The 13,218-nt window shown below is 32.3% G+C and overlaps 1 protein-coding gene across 5 annotated transcripts in view; it reads left to right on the forward strand.

Annotated features, from left to right (window-relative positions):
* The window catches only part of STXBP5L (syntaxin binding protein 5L), a 399,447-nt gene that overhangs the window by 135,453 nt on the left and 250,776 nt on the right, over positions 1 to 13,218 (forward strand). For all 5 annotated transcript variants that reach the window (XM_043594274.1, XM_043594278.1, XM_043594276.1 and 2 more), the window contains exon 6: positions 10,663 to 10,797. In XM_043594274.1, coding sequence (XP_043450209.1) covers positions 10,663 to 10,797 — 135 coding nt within the window. The remainder of the gene's footprint in view (positions 1 to 10,662; positions 10,798 to 13,218) is intronic.

Raw genomic sequence — 13,218 nt, forward strand, 5'->3', positions numbered from 1 at the left:
TCAGGCACCCCTGTAGTTCTTTTTTTTTTTTTTTTTTTGTAATGGAGTCTGGTCTTGGTATCAGGGTAGTGCTAGTCTCATAGAATGAATTTGGAAGTTTCCCTCTTGTATTTCCTGGAAGAGATTTTTAGTTCTTCTTTAAATGTTTGATAGAATTCACTAGTGAATCTATCTGAGACTGAAGTTTCCTTTTATGGAAATTAAAAAAACAATTAATTTTCTTAATAGTTATAGGACTATTTAATTTATTTCAGATATGGGGAATTGTTCTTATTTGTGCTTCTTGATGAATTTGTCCATTCTGCCTATACTGTTGGATATATTTGTATAGAGCTGTTATTTATCTGTATTGATACTCCTTGTTTCATTCCTAATTTGGTGAATTGTCTTTTGTGTCTTTTTTTCCTTGTCAATCTTGCTGGAGATTTTTCAAGTTTCTTGAAACTTTCAAGGGAATTGCTTTTTGTTTCACTGATTATCTCCTTTGCTTCTCTGTTTTCAGTTTCATTGATTTCTGCTCTTTATTGTTTTCTTTTGTCTACTTGGTTTAGGTTTATCTTACTCTTATTTTTCTAGGTTCTTGGAAAAATATTTTTCTAGGTTCGTGGAAGCTTAGTTATTGACCTGAAACTTTTTCTCTTTTCTAATGTAAGTATTTAGTACTATATATTTCCTCTAGGAATTGATTCAGCTGTTTCACCAGTTTTGATTTCATGTATTTACAGCATCATTCAGTTCAATATATTTTTTTCCAAGAGCTTAACATACATGTCTTTTGTTGAAGTATTATTAATATACAGTGTTATATTAGTTTCAGGTGTACAATATAATGATTCAACAATTCTATACATTTTTTCTTTGTCCATTTTTTTTGTTTCTTAAAGTATACATATGAATGATATCATATGGTATTTGTCTTTCTTTGACTTATTTTACTTAGCATTATATCCTCTAGGTCTATCCATGTTGTTGCAAGTGGCAAGATCTCATTCTTTTTATGGCTGTGTAATATTCCAGTGCACGCATGTGCACGCGCACGCACACACACACACACACACACACACACACTGTATCTTTATCCCTTCATCTATGAATGGACACTTGGGTTGCTTCCATATGTTGGCTATTGTAAATAATGCTGCAATAAACATGGGGGTGCATATATGGTTTTGAATTAATATTTTTGTTTTCTTTGTGTAAATACCTACTAGTGGAATTACTGGATCATATGATAATTATATTTTTAATTTTGGGGGGAATATCCACACTTGTCCCCGCAGTGGCTGTACCAGCTTGCATTCCCATCAATAGTGCATGAGGGTTCCTTTTTCTCCACATCTGTGTCAACACTTATTATTTCTTGTGTTTTTTTAATTCCTTTGTGATGACTTCTTGGCCCCATAGAACAGAAGTGTGTTGCTTAGTTACAAGTGTTTGGAGATTTTTTTCTCTTATTTTTTTTGATTTCAAATGTGATTCCTTTGTATTTGGAGAACACTTTCTATATGACTTGATTATTTTAAATTTGTTGAAGTTTATTTTTTAGCCCAAAATGTGGTGTCTTAGTATATGTTTTGTGGTGACAAGATATTTTGCTGTTGTTTGGCAGATTATTCTATAAATGTTGATTAGGTCCTGTTGACTGATGGTTGTGTTGAGTTCTATACCCTTTCTCATTTGCTGGGGACAGGTGTTGAAATGCACTAGCATCATGGATTCTTTTTTTCTCTTCTCGGTTTTTGCTTCACATAATTTGCAACTTGTTGTTTGGAAATGCACATTTAGGATTGCCATGTCTTCTTGGTGAATTGATCTTTTTATCTTTATATAATGTCCCTCTCTGTCTCTGGTCACTTTCTATTCTCCAAAGTTGTTACACTTTTATCTGGTATTAGTACACCCATTCCTGCTTTCTTTCGAGTAATGTTTATATGATGTATCTTTGTCCTTCCTGTTACTTTCAGTCCACCCATGTCAGTGTATTCAAGTGAGTTTCTTGTGCACAGCATATAGTTGAGCAGTTTTTAAGTTCACTCTGCCAATTGTAATTGGCATTTACATTTTATGTAATTATGGTATGTTAGTGCTTAAGTTGTCTATTTTTTGTCTGCTTATTTTATTTTTCATTCAAATGTTTTTTACTTGCCTTCCTGTGTGTTAATAGAACATTATTTTAGAATTCCATTTTGATTTATTTATAATTTTTAGTGTATCTCTTTGTATCATTTCACTTTTTAATGGTTTCTGTAGACATTTCATTATGTATAAACAACTTATCAAAATCTGCTATTGCATTTTTTCAGTTTGAATGAAGTATAGACATTTCCTCTCTTTATTTTCCTTTACTTTCCTCATTTTAAATAAGTTCTCCTCTCTCTGTATTTAAAACCACATCAGACTGTGTTATAATTTTTTCTTTGGCTATGATAATTTAGGATACTCAAGGGAAGGTGGAAAATATATTGTATTTAACTGTATTTTTACTGTATTTACTGTATTTACTGTATTTAACTGTAGTTTTTTTATTCACACTTGATATTCAAAAATGTCTTTGATCTTTTTTCTGTTTAGTGAACTCCTTTTAACCATTCTTTTAGAGTTTGTCTTTTAGTGACAAACTCTTAGTCTTCCTTCATCTAATAATATACTGGTTTCTCCCTTATTCTTAGGGGTTATTTTGGGAGAATATAGAATTCTGTGTTGATAGTTCTTTCCCTAAGCATTTGAACAGTGTTCTACTTCCTTTTGGCCCCTGGTTTTCTGGTGAGGAATTTGCCATCATTGGAATATTTTCTCCGATAGTTACGGTTTTATTTCCATTATGCTGCTTTTAAGATATTATCTTTTTCCTCTTTTAGATAATTGGCTATGATCTGTCTTAATTTTATTTATTTGGGTTTATCCTACTTAGTTTTTCTCAGCCTCTTGAGTTTTTTGGGTTTTTTTTTTTTGCCAAATTTAGAAGTTTTGGACATGATATCTTACTTTTTTTCAGTCCCATTTTTTGTTCCTTTCCTTCTGGGGCCCTGATAACATGGTTGTTAGATCTTTTATTTTTATCTCACAAGTTTCTGAGTCTTGAAATTTTTTAAAAAACATCTATTTCTGTTTGTTGTTCAGATTGGATAATTTTTATTCTTTTATCTCTGAGTTCACTGAGTCTTTTTTCTGTGCCCTCCATTCTGCTCTTGAGCTTATCCATAGGTTTTAAAATTTTCTTGGTTGTATTTTTCAGTAGTAAAATTTGCATTTGGTTTTTATCTCCTGTTTCTTTGCTGACACTTTCCATTTTTTTAAATTTCATTTCATTTCATTCATAATTTTTCGTTGCATTTTTATGTTAGCTTCTTTTAAATATTTATCAGTGATTTCTAACATCTGTATCATCTTGGTATTGGTATCTTGGCCTTTTTTCATTCAAATTGAGATTTCCTATTTCTTGGTATGATGAAGGATGTTTTATTAAAACTGGTTATTTTGGATATTATGTTATGAAATGGTAGATCGTATTTGAACCTTTTTGGGCTAGGTTTTTTTTAACTCTGGCAGTAAAGGACAGATGTCATCTTGTTACTAACAGATGGGAATAGAAATTCAGATTTCCCTGTTGGCCTTTACTATCTTCAGAGATAGAAACACTTTGTAACTGCTGGGTAGGGTATAATTATCACTCCTTATTTTACTTCTACTTTTATCATCCTGACCACAATAGAAGGACCTCATACCTGCTCCCCACGTGGCCTCCACTAACTCAGTTCTTTCATTTAGAAGTTGAAATGTTCTATGAATTTATTTATTTTTTAAAGCTTATTCATTTCTTTTGCGAGAAAGAGCACGCACACGCATGAGCAGGGGAGGGGAAGAGAGAACCCAATGAAGCCTCTGCACTGTCAGTGCAGAGGGCGATGCAGGGCTTGAACCCACGAACCATGAGATCATGACCTTAGCCGAAATCAAGAGTTGGATGCTTAACCGATTGAATCACCCAGGTACCCCAAAATATGCTGTGACTTTAAATGGAGGTAGAAAATGTTATTTCTTTTGCTGTAGCAGAATGAGAATAAGCTTCTCAGACTTGGATTTGCCAGAAATCATGATGTTATTCCTTATGGAACTATAAAGATTTGGCTTATTTTAAAAATTTGACTTATTTTTGATAGTTTTCCAAATAATTATAATAAATAATTAAAGCAACAAAATTGAGTGAGTTTTTTACTATCTGGTTAATTAAGACTGTGTATGAAATTCAACTAAATTTTCAGTTTTCTGTTTAATTTTGTCTCTTGTGTTAGAATTTGAGCTGGCTACAGGTTATCCGATGTTATCAGATTCTATTTCTTAGAGAATTTTTAATTATTTATTTTTTCTTTTATATGATTTTAGTTTTTCCACTAAAATTCCTCTAAGTATCAGTCTTTGAATCAATATGCTGAGGGAGTCTTAGGGTAGCTGTCTGTTTCTTTTCCTGGGCTGTTGTTGTGGTTCTTTTTATCACCACTGTTAGCTATTTGGGGAGAACTACGCAGCTATATGGCTCTATCCTATTACTAACTTAGTAATTTAGGAACTTATCCTAAAACTTTAAGTGTAAAATAATGGCATTCATTCAATCACAGAACAGTATTTCATAAATACTGGTCATAGGTTATCTATATTAGAATCACCTAGAACAGTAGTAACTAAACTTTAAGTGTACGTGACTAACCTGGGTATTCCTCATAAAATGTAGTTTCTGATTCTGGGGTAGGGCCTGAGATTTGAATTTCTACTAAGTTTCCAGATGATGTTCATGCTGGTCTATGGACTTCATTTTGAATATCAAGTACTGAGGTTACTTGTTAAAGTATCAGTACATATTCTATCCCTTGAATGTGAAAATATGCATTTTAATGAGATATTTATTTATAATAAAGATTAAAAATTATTGCTATAATTTAGTAGTTCTTAACTATGGTTGTGCATCAAAACCACCCAGAAAGAGTTTTAAAACAATATTGCTAGATTTACTTCAGAACTGTTGAACTTTCCTCTCTGTAGCAATTGTATTTTTAATATGTAGAATACACCTGATTCTGAGTATCACCAGGTTGTAAAGCATAATTATAAATATTATAGAAGGGACTGGAGCCAGAGTCATCATGCCTGATAGTAGAGGTTTTACCTAGTATCTGGATACAAAATAAGACTAAAATTGAACTATGTTAGAACTTAGGGGAAAAAAGTTTCAAACTTGAAATCTCCCACTTAATTTCATACAGCAAAGTCTCTATAATTTTAAACCACTTAACTTTCTTAAAATATAGTTTTGGCTTGTGTTGACAGTGTTTCTCAAATTAGGATCTATAGGCATAGACTTGGAGTTATGAATTTTCCACAATAGTTTCTGATTGTAATATTTTTATTTTTATAATAACATTAATGGAAAGATTCTGAGTGACTTGAACAAATAATTTTATACAAAAATACTGTCGCACAGTTCCCATATGTGAAATTAAATTTGCATTTGTGGTTGTGTTCGCACCAAATGGTGTTATTTTAATTGTTATGGATTAATAAAATAATAGAAATAGACTATGCACATGTATTATGTATTCATGCAAAATGATTATAAAAGTATGTAATGATGTACTATGGAATAGAGTTCAAAACTGTTCAAGTATAGACAAGTGGTAGAAGAAAAACATGGAATAAATATATCCCAAATCAAAAGAACTTGTGTAGTCACAAACATATCCATATTGTGAGGTTAATTATTTCTTTGAAAAAAAAATCCATCTGTCACATAAACTAATGTCATTAATTTGAATTCTAGATGTAGTTTTATTTGTATTTTGTATTTTTCTATGTATATATAAAAGCCATAAGGATCAGGAATTTATATCTTACTTTATACATAAGTTAAAGAATTTATAAAAGTAAGTGAAAAGTGAAGATAAGCAAAAAACTTTAAAGGTCTGTACATTCTTCAAGCTTTGAAAACATTGATTTTATTTATTTATTATGATTATGTAACATATATATCAAACTATAGAGTTACTAGATTTTTAATATAGTGGCCCTATTTATTTATTTGTTTGTTTAGTTTTTCAAATTTTGGCATCATCTTTATTTTTTAATTTTTAAAACGTTTTAATGTAATTTATTGTCAAGTTGGCTAACATACAGTGTATACAGTATGCTCTTGGTTTTGGGGGTAGATTCCTATGATTCATCGCTTACATACAACACCAAGTGCTCATCCCACAAGTGCCCTCCTCAATGCCCATCACCCATTTTCCCCTCTCCCTACTTCCCCCATCAACCTTCAGTTTGTTCTCTGTATTTAACAGTCTCTTATGGTTTGCCTCCATCTATGTTTGGAACTATTTTTTCCCCTTTCCTTCCCCTATGGCCTTCTGTTAAGTTTCTCAAGTTCCAAATATGAGTGAAAACTTATGATATCTTTCTCTGACTGACTTATTTCACTTGACATAATACCTTCCAATTCCATCCATGTTGCGGCAAATGGCAGGATTTCATTTTTTTCTCATTGCCAAGTAGTATTCCATTGTATATGTAAACCACATCTTCTTTATTCATTCCTCGGTTGATGGATACTTAGGCTCTTTCCATAATTTGGTTATTGTTGAAAGTGCTGCTATAAACATTGGGGTATATGTGCCCCTATGAATCAGCACTCATGTATCCCTTGGATAAATTCCTAGTAGTACTATTGCTGGGTTGTAGGGTAGTTCTAATTTTGATATTTTGAGAGTGGCTGCACCAGTTTGCATTCCCCCAACAGTGCAAGAGGGTTCCCATTTCACCACATCCTTGCCAGCATCTGTTGTTTCCTGAGTTGTTAATTTTAGCCACTCTGACTGGTATGAGATGGTATCTCAATGTGGATTTGATTTGTATTTCCCTGATGATGAGTGATGTTGAGCATCTTTCCATGTGTTTGTTGGCCATTTGGATGTCTTCTTTGGAAAAGTGTCTATTCATGTCTTCTGCCCATTTCTTCATTGGATTATTTGTTTTTCAGGTGTTGAGTTTGGCAAGTTCTTTATAGATTTTGGATACTAACCCTTTATCCGATATGTCACTTGCAAATATCTTCTCCCATTCTGTCGGTTGCCTTTTAGTTTTGTTGATGGTTTCCTTTCCAGTGCAGAAGCTTTTTATCTTGATGAGGCCCCAATAGTTCATTTTTGCTTTTATTTTTATAATGGCCCAATTTAAATGCAGTTTTCTACCTTAGCATTCCTTAATTGCCCTTACTAGAATTAATTCCTCCCTTCTTTGAATCCTTTATAGCAATAGACACACTTTACTTTTATTTTTGTTTACTCGTCTACTTGTCTTATCTCTCCAATTAGATGGCATATTGTTTTGAGAGGAAAAAGAGTAGATGTGTTGTAATCAAGGACAGTGCTTTTATTTTTTAAGATAATTTATTGTCAAATTGGCTAACATTCAGTGTGTAAAGTGTGCTCTTGGTTTTTGGGGTAGATTCCCGTGGTTCATCACTTACATACAACACCCAGTGCTCATCCCAACAAGTGCCTTCCTCAATGCCCATCACCCACTTTCCCCTTTCCCCCACCCCCTATCAACCCTAAGTTTGTTCTCTGTATTTAAGAGTCTCTTATGGTTTGCCTCCCTCCCTCTCTGTTTGTAACTATTTTTTCCCCTTCTCTTAAGTTTCTCAAGACCCACATATGAGTGAAAACATATGATATGTGACTTTCTCTGACTGACTTATTTCACTTAGAATAATACCCTCCAGTTATATCTACGTTCCTGCAAATGGCAGGATTTCATTCTTTCTCATTGCCAAGTAGTATTCCATTGTATATGTAAACCACATCTTCTTTATCCATTCATCAGCTGATGGACATTTAGGCTCTTTCCATAATTTGGTTATTGTTGAAAGCGCTGCTATAAACATTGGGGTATAAGTGCCCCTATGATCAGCACTCCTGTATCCTTTTTTTTTTTTTTTTTTTTCAACATTTATTTATTTTTGGGACAGAGAGAGAGACAGAGCATGAACGGGGGAGGGGCAGAGAGAGAGGGAGACACAGAATCGGAAACAGGCTCCAGGCTCTGAGCCATCAGCCCAGAGCCTGACGCGGGGCTCAAACTCACGGACCGCGAGATCGTGACCTGGCTGAAGTCGGACGCTTAACCGACTGCGCCACCCAGGCGCCCCATGTATCCTTTGGATAAATTCCTAGTAATGCTATTGTTGGGTCATAGGGTAGTTCTATTTTTAATTTTTTGAGGAACCTCCACACTGTTTTCCAGAGCAGCTGCACCAATTTGTATTCCCACCAACAGTGCACGAGGGTTCCCATTTCTCCACATCCTCTTCAGCATCTATAGTCTCCTGATTTTTTCATTTTAGCCACTCTGGCTGGTGTGAGGTGGTATCTCAGTGTGGTTTTGATTTGTATTTTCCTGATGAGGGGTGACGTTGAGCATCTTTTCATGTGTCTGTTGGCCATCTGGATGTCTTCTTTGGAAAAGTGTCTATTCATGTCTTCTGCCAGTGCTTTTTATAAAGAATTATTTAGTGAAATTTGAATTAATGGGTAAATGGATGGAAGGCTAACAATGTCTTAGATGATATACTAGAGAGAATGATAGTGAGTATGGATATAGGAATAAGATTATTTTTCCAGGGTTCCTACATAACAGAAAATCTTTCATCTTTCGGGTTATGGTGGTGGAAATACATTACAAGTGAAAGTGTAACTATTAAATATAATAAATTCAATAAGGTATTGATTAGTCACTTATTAGGGTTATCAAATATACAGCATAAGTGTAATCATGCCCTCTCCCTCACCCATGTCAAGCATCTTACATAAACCACATTAGTCTTTTTTGTTGGGTTCAAATAAAGTCTGGGAATCCTGTGAAAAAAAAATCAGTTGTTTAACCACCACCCATCAGTTGGACATGGGACATAAGATGAAACCCTTCTGTCATCAAAGGTCTAGTTTCTTGTCAATTAGAATTAGGGGAAAAGTAATATTGGTTCAAAGAATAGTTCTAATCCTGTTTGGGTCTTTTTCATGTATTCCATCATTCTTGTAAAGTTTCTCTATACTAGAGTTCTGCCTCTTGCTTCAGCCTTCATTACTGAATCGTGGCGCTTTTTAGATTTTTCTTGTTAACCTTGGAAATGACTAGGTCATATTGAAGTTTGCTCTTTATCTACTAGAACTACTAAATTTTTGTTTACTTTTATTAAATTAGTGTTTTTTTCAACTCTGTGATTCAGAAAGGGTAATCTAAATCCTCTTTAAAATGAGTTTCCTTTTTCCACTTACATTGAATTTGAAATAGATCCTTCATTGCCTAGAAACATGACCATCATATTATTTCCTGTGGGACATTATTAAATATTCCTTGGCAATAGCACTTCTAGACTTTAGGTTTTAATCAGACTTGTCCAATATCACATGGGTTACACTTCAATTAGATTGCCAATTAACTGTAAGTACATATATGATAACAGGATTTCTAGATTTTTGGATGTAATGTGCAAGGTGCTTTTAGCAGAATACCTTTTTTTTTTTTTAGCAGAATTCTTTTTAATACATTTTGATTTAGAGAGGTAGGCTGTTGAATACTTCAATGAACCAGACTGAGAATATAAATTCAACAGACTGTATGTTTAGTCTTATATAAAAAAGAGGTATGAAATAGAATTTTGGGGGGAATTTACCATTCACATTCCTTTTTTTCCCCCCGTATTGGTCTGCCTGCCTGGCATCAGAATTCTGTCCTGTTCTTCTAACAATTTACCATCTCTCTTTCTGAGTGAATTCTAGGAAATATTATGATTCAATAATAAGTTCTGACAATGGATGACTATGAACTTACCTCCCTTGTCATTTTAAGAGTGATTAAGGAGCCTGAATAGGCAAAACTAAAGAGTGATACACTGTCAATAGAAGGCTCTGGTAAATTCCCATATTTTATTTATAGGTGTCATGGTTGTGTTGGCTATAGAACAGGTTCCCAGAATTGGTCAGAAAACCTACTGTGAAGATAAAGGCAGAATAAAAAAGCCCAAAGGAATAGTATGGCAGATCTCTGACCTTATAAGTTTTCTTTATACTAATTAGATTCCAAGCATCTGAATAAATAGTAAATAATTTATGATCTTATGCAGACAAAGCTACAAATTCTCTAACTGAAATTTGTTTCCTATGTACTTAATTTCTATTTGAAGTGAATATTACTGAAGCAAAATGACCAGTGTATAAATATGCTAATTTTGCAATCAGATAGGAGTATATTTGAATCCCAGTTTTGCCACTTACTAGGTGTCCTCTGCCAGTAAAAATAAAAATTCCTGGCCTCAGTTTCCTCTGTGTAAAATAGAAATATTTATCTGTCTTGGAGTGCTCTTTTCAGAATTAGAAACAATATATGTTAATGTCCATGGTAGATACTTATTAAATAGTGGTTATTATTATCATAATTATTTTTAATGATGTACTCTTGTTATATATCCTATATCCTCTGCTAGTAAATAAATGCTACTTGAGTGCATAGTAAATTTTATTGTTTATATAGCTATCGCTACCTAATAAGTATAAGGAAAATATAATGCTGACCAAATATAAAATTTAGATATTTTAATTGTAATTTTCTTTCTTTCAGAATTACTTACTGTCATCTACCTTTCCAGAGTAAATGGCTCTATGTTGGAACAGAAAGAGGAAATACACATATTGTAAATATTGAATCTTTCATTCTTTCTGGATATGTTATCATGTGGAACAAGGCAATTGAGCTGTAAGTTTGAATCTGAATATCACTTTATTTGGCTTAAATATTTCACATGGTTATGTAAAATATATGTCAAATTACAGAGTTATTTGAAACATTTATAGCTAATTTATGATTAATTTGTGTGAAAAGTTTAGCTAAAATAATTTGAAACTGTACAGACTTAAAATTATTGTAGTATTAACATATTCTTATTTTAGCCTTTCTGAATACTTAAGAGTTTCTGAATAACTAAGGGTTATGTATGTAAAATTTGATGATAATAAGCTAAGACTCATTCTAAAAGTTATACAGGAAATCATCTCATTTCTTTATTGTCATTCTTAGTATAGACGCTTCCAATGGGAATGGCAAGTGGATTGTGACCACATTTCATTTTATGTAAAAATAATCATAATCAGTTCACATATTTTTTATTGGTGGTAGCTTATTCTTCATTTGCCTAACATATTGTTCAGAGTTCTAAGGAGAATCAATTTATCAATATTTTTCATGTTTTGACATATGCATCCATTTGGATATGTGGTTAGTGGTAATTACCACTTTGACTTTGGCATTGATATTTAAGTTTATGCACATGTAAAAATGTGAAATTCCCCAAATGTGAAGCTTTGTGGAATTCCAAGTTATCTTTTTGTGGTACATACATGGACAATTTTCCTGGTCACTGTCTCCTGGTCACTTAATCAGGAAAAAATTTTTCTTTAATAAATGTTTATGTTCTGTGCATATTAGGTCCTTAATAAGATATATTTAACTTGAGGCTGGCTCATTCTCTCTCTTGTATAGATATATTCTAAGTTACATAATTAATTCTCCAAAGCTCTGATTAAAACAGCCTATTTTTATGAAGCTTGAGTCTGGTCTTTATGATAAATCTACCATTCCCAATTTTTAATGTTTCAGTGTGCCTGTATATTACTTGATAGGAAAGGTTATTACTAATTATGATCTTCTTATAATATTCCTTTTGTATTATGTCCTAATGGGTCTTTTATCAATGGTAATTCTTCATCCCTGATTAGATTAAGAGCTGCTCCAGGGCAGAATCTTTGTTCACTGTTCCTTTCTTTTTCTTCATACTTCGCTTATTTTGGTGCTTTCCACAGAGTGGTTACTAAGTGATTGATGACACTACTGAAGAGTTACTTTGATAGTTACACTCTACTATTGACTTACAGCTTTCATTCATAATTGGCATGAGCTATTTTACTCATATATATTTTGATGTTCTATATGTGTATTTTAAAAAAAGTTTATCCTATAGTCAACTATGTCTTCCAAAAATTATTTACTTTTTTAGCTATTTGGGAAAGATTTTCCCACTATAATCTCAGTTCTATAGAAGTGGTAAATAGGGATGAACTTAATGTTTGCTTTCATAATATTGTTTTAGGATATTGATAAAAACATAAATAAACTTGAGAGATTGAATTATAAACTTTTATACAAATTTAACATTAGTACAAATAGTAATAGATGTATCATTTGTGTTTAGTTGAATGATGCTAATTAAGAAGTTTATTATCCAAATATATCAAATATTTCATCACTTTTGCTGTTTTGTTTCCATATTCACATACTTACCAAATACTTTTCATAGTTCATTAGTGATTTCTACTTTACCTGTATGTATTTATATAGTCTAACTTTTACGATTTCAGGACTAATGATGAATTTAAAAACTGTAAAGGAGGGTAAAATTAGAAGGAACTAAAATAAAATAAGACACTTTTATTTTTCATAGTATGATCTTAGACATGTGATACAGCATCATAATAGAATCTACCATTTATAGAAATATCATCTTTTATAGAGTTGTACATGCCTCTGAAAAATGTCCTGAAATATCCTCAAGAAATTATTAGTAGACAACATTACCTCTTGAATGTTTCTTGGTTTACATAGACCAAATTTCCAAAAGTGTGTTCCATGCAATTATATATCCATTGTGATACATATAATTTTAAATGGCAACTGCCAGTCTCCTAGAACAGTCTTTTAACTGCTCTCTACCTCTTCAGATACATTAGAAAATACATGCCACTTCCTGTTAATATGTGTCAAGTGTATGGGACAATAATAAATATATATTTAAAAGATCATTTCAGTAATAGAATTTTAGACACAAGTTTTAACAATACATTTTCTAAGTATAGCAAATGCAGAATTGTCTTTAAGAGATGTGAAATTATTACTAGGTAAGTTCTTACTTGAAATACTTTCCATTCAATGTTATTTTGTAATTTGTTTCTTTTTTTAGTGAAGCCTCTTAATTGTAATTATAGTCAATTCCCATAATTATAAATATTTTGTGCTCCCAAAATGTATGTATTAATTATTTGGAAACTGGAACACATTTTCCATAGAAACAGTGATGTTTATAGACCCATAAAATAGTAGCATAGAACTACACTGACATAAAAA

This window comes from Prionailurus bengalensis, chromosome C2 (genome assembly GCF_016509475.1).
Source record: "Prionailurus bengalensis isolate Pbe53 chromosome C2, Fcat_Pben_1.1_paternal_pri, whole genome shotgun sequence".
NCBI lineage: Eukaryota > Metazoa > Chordata > Mammalia > Carnivora > Felidae > Prionailurus > Prionailurus bengalensis.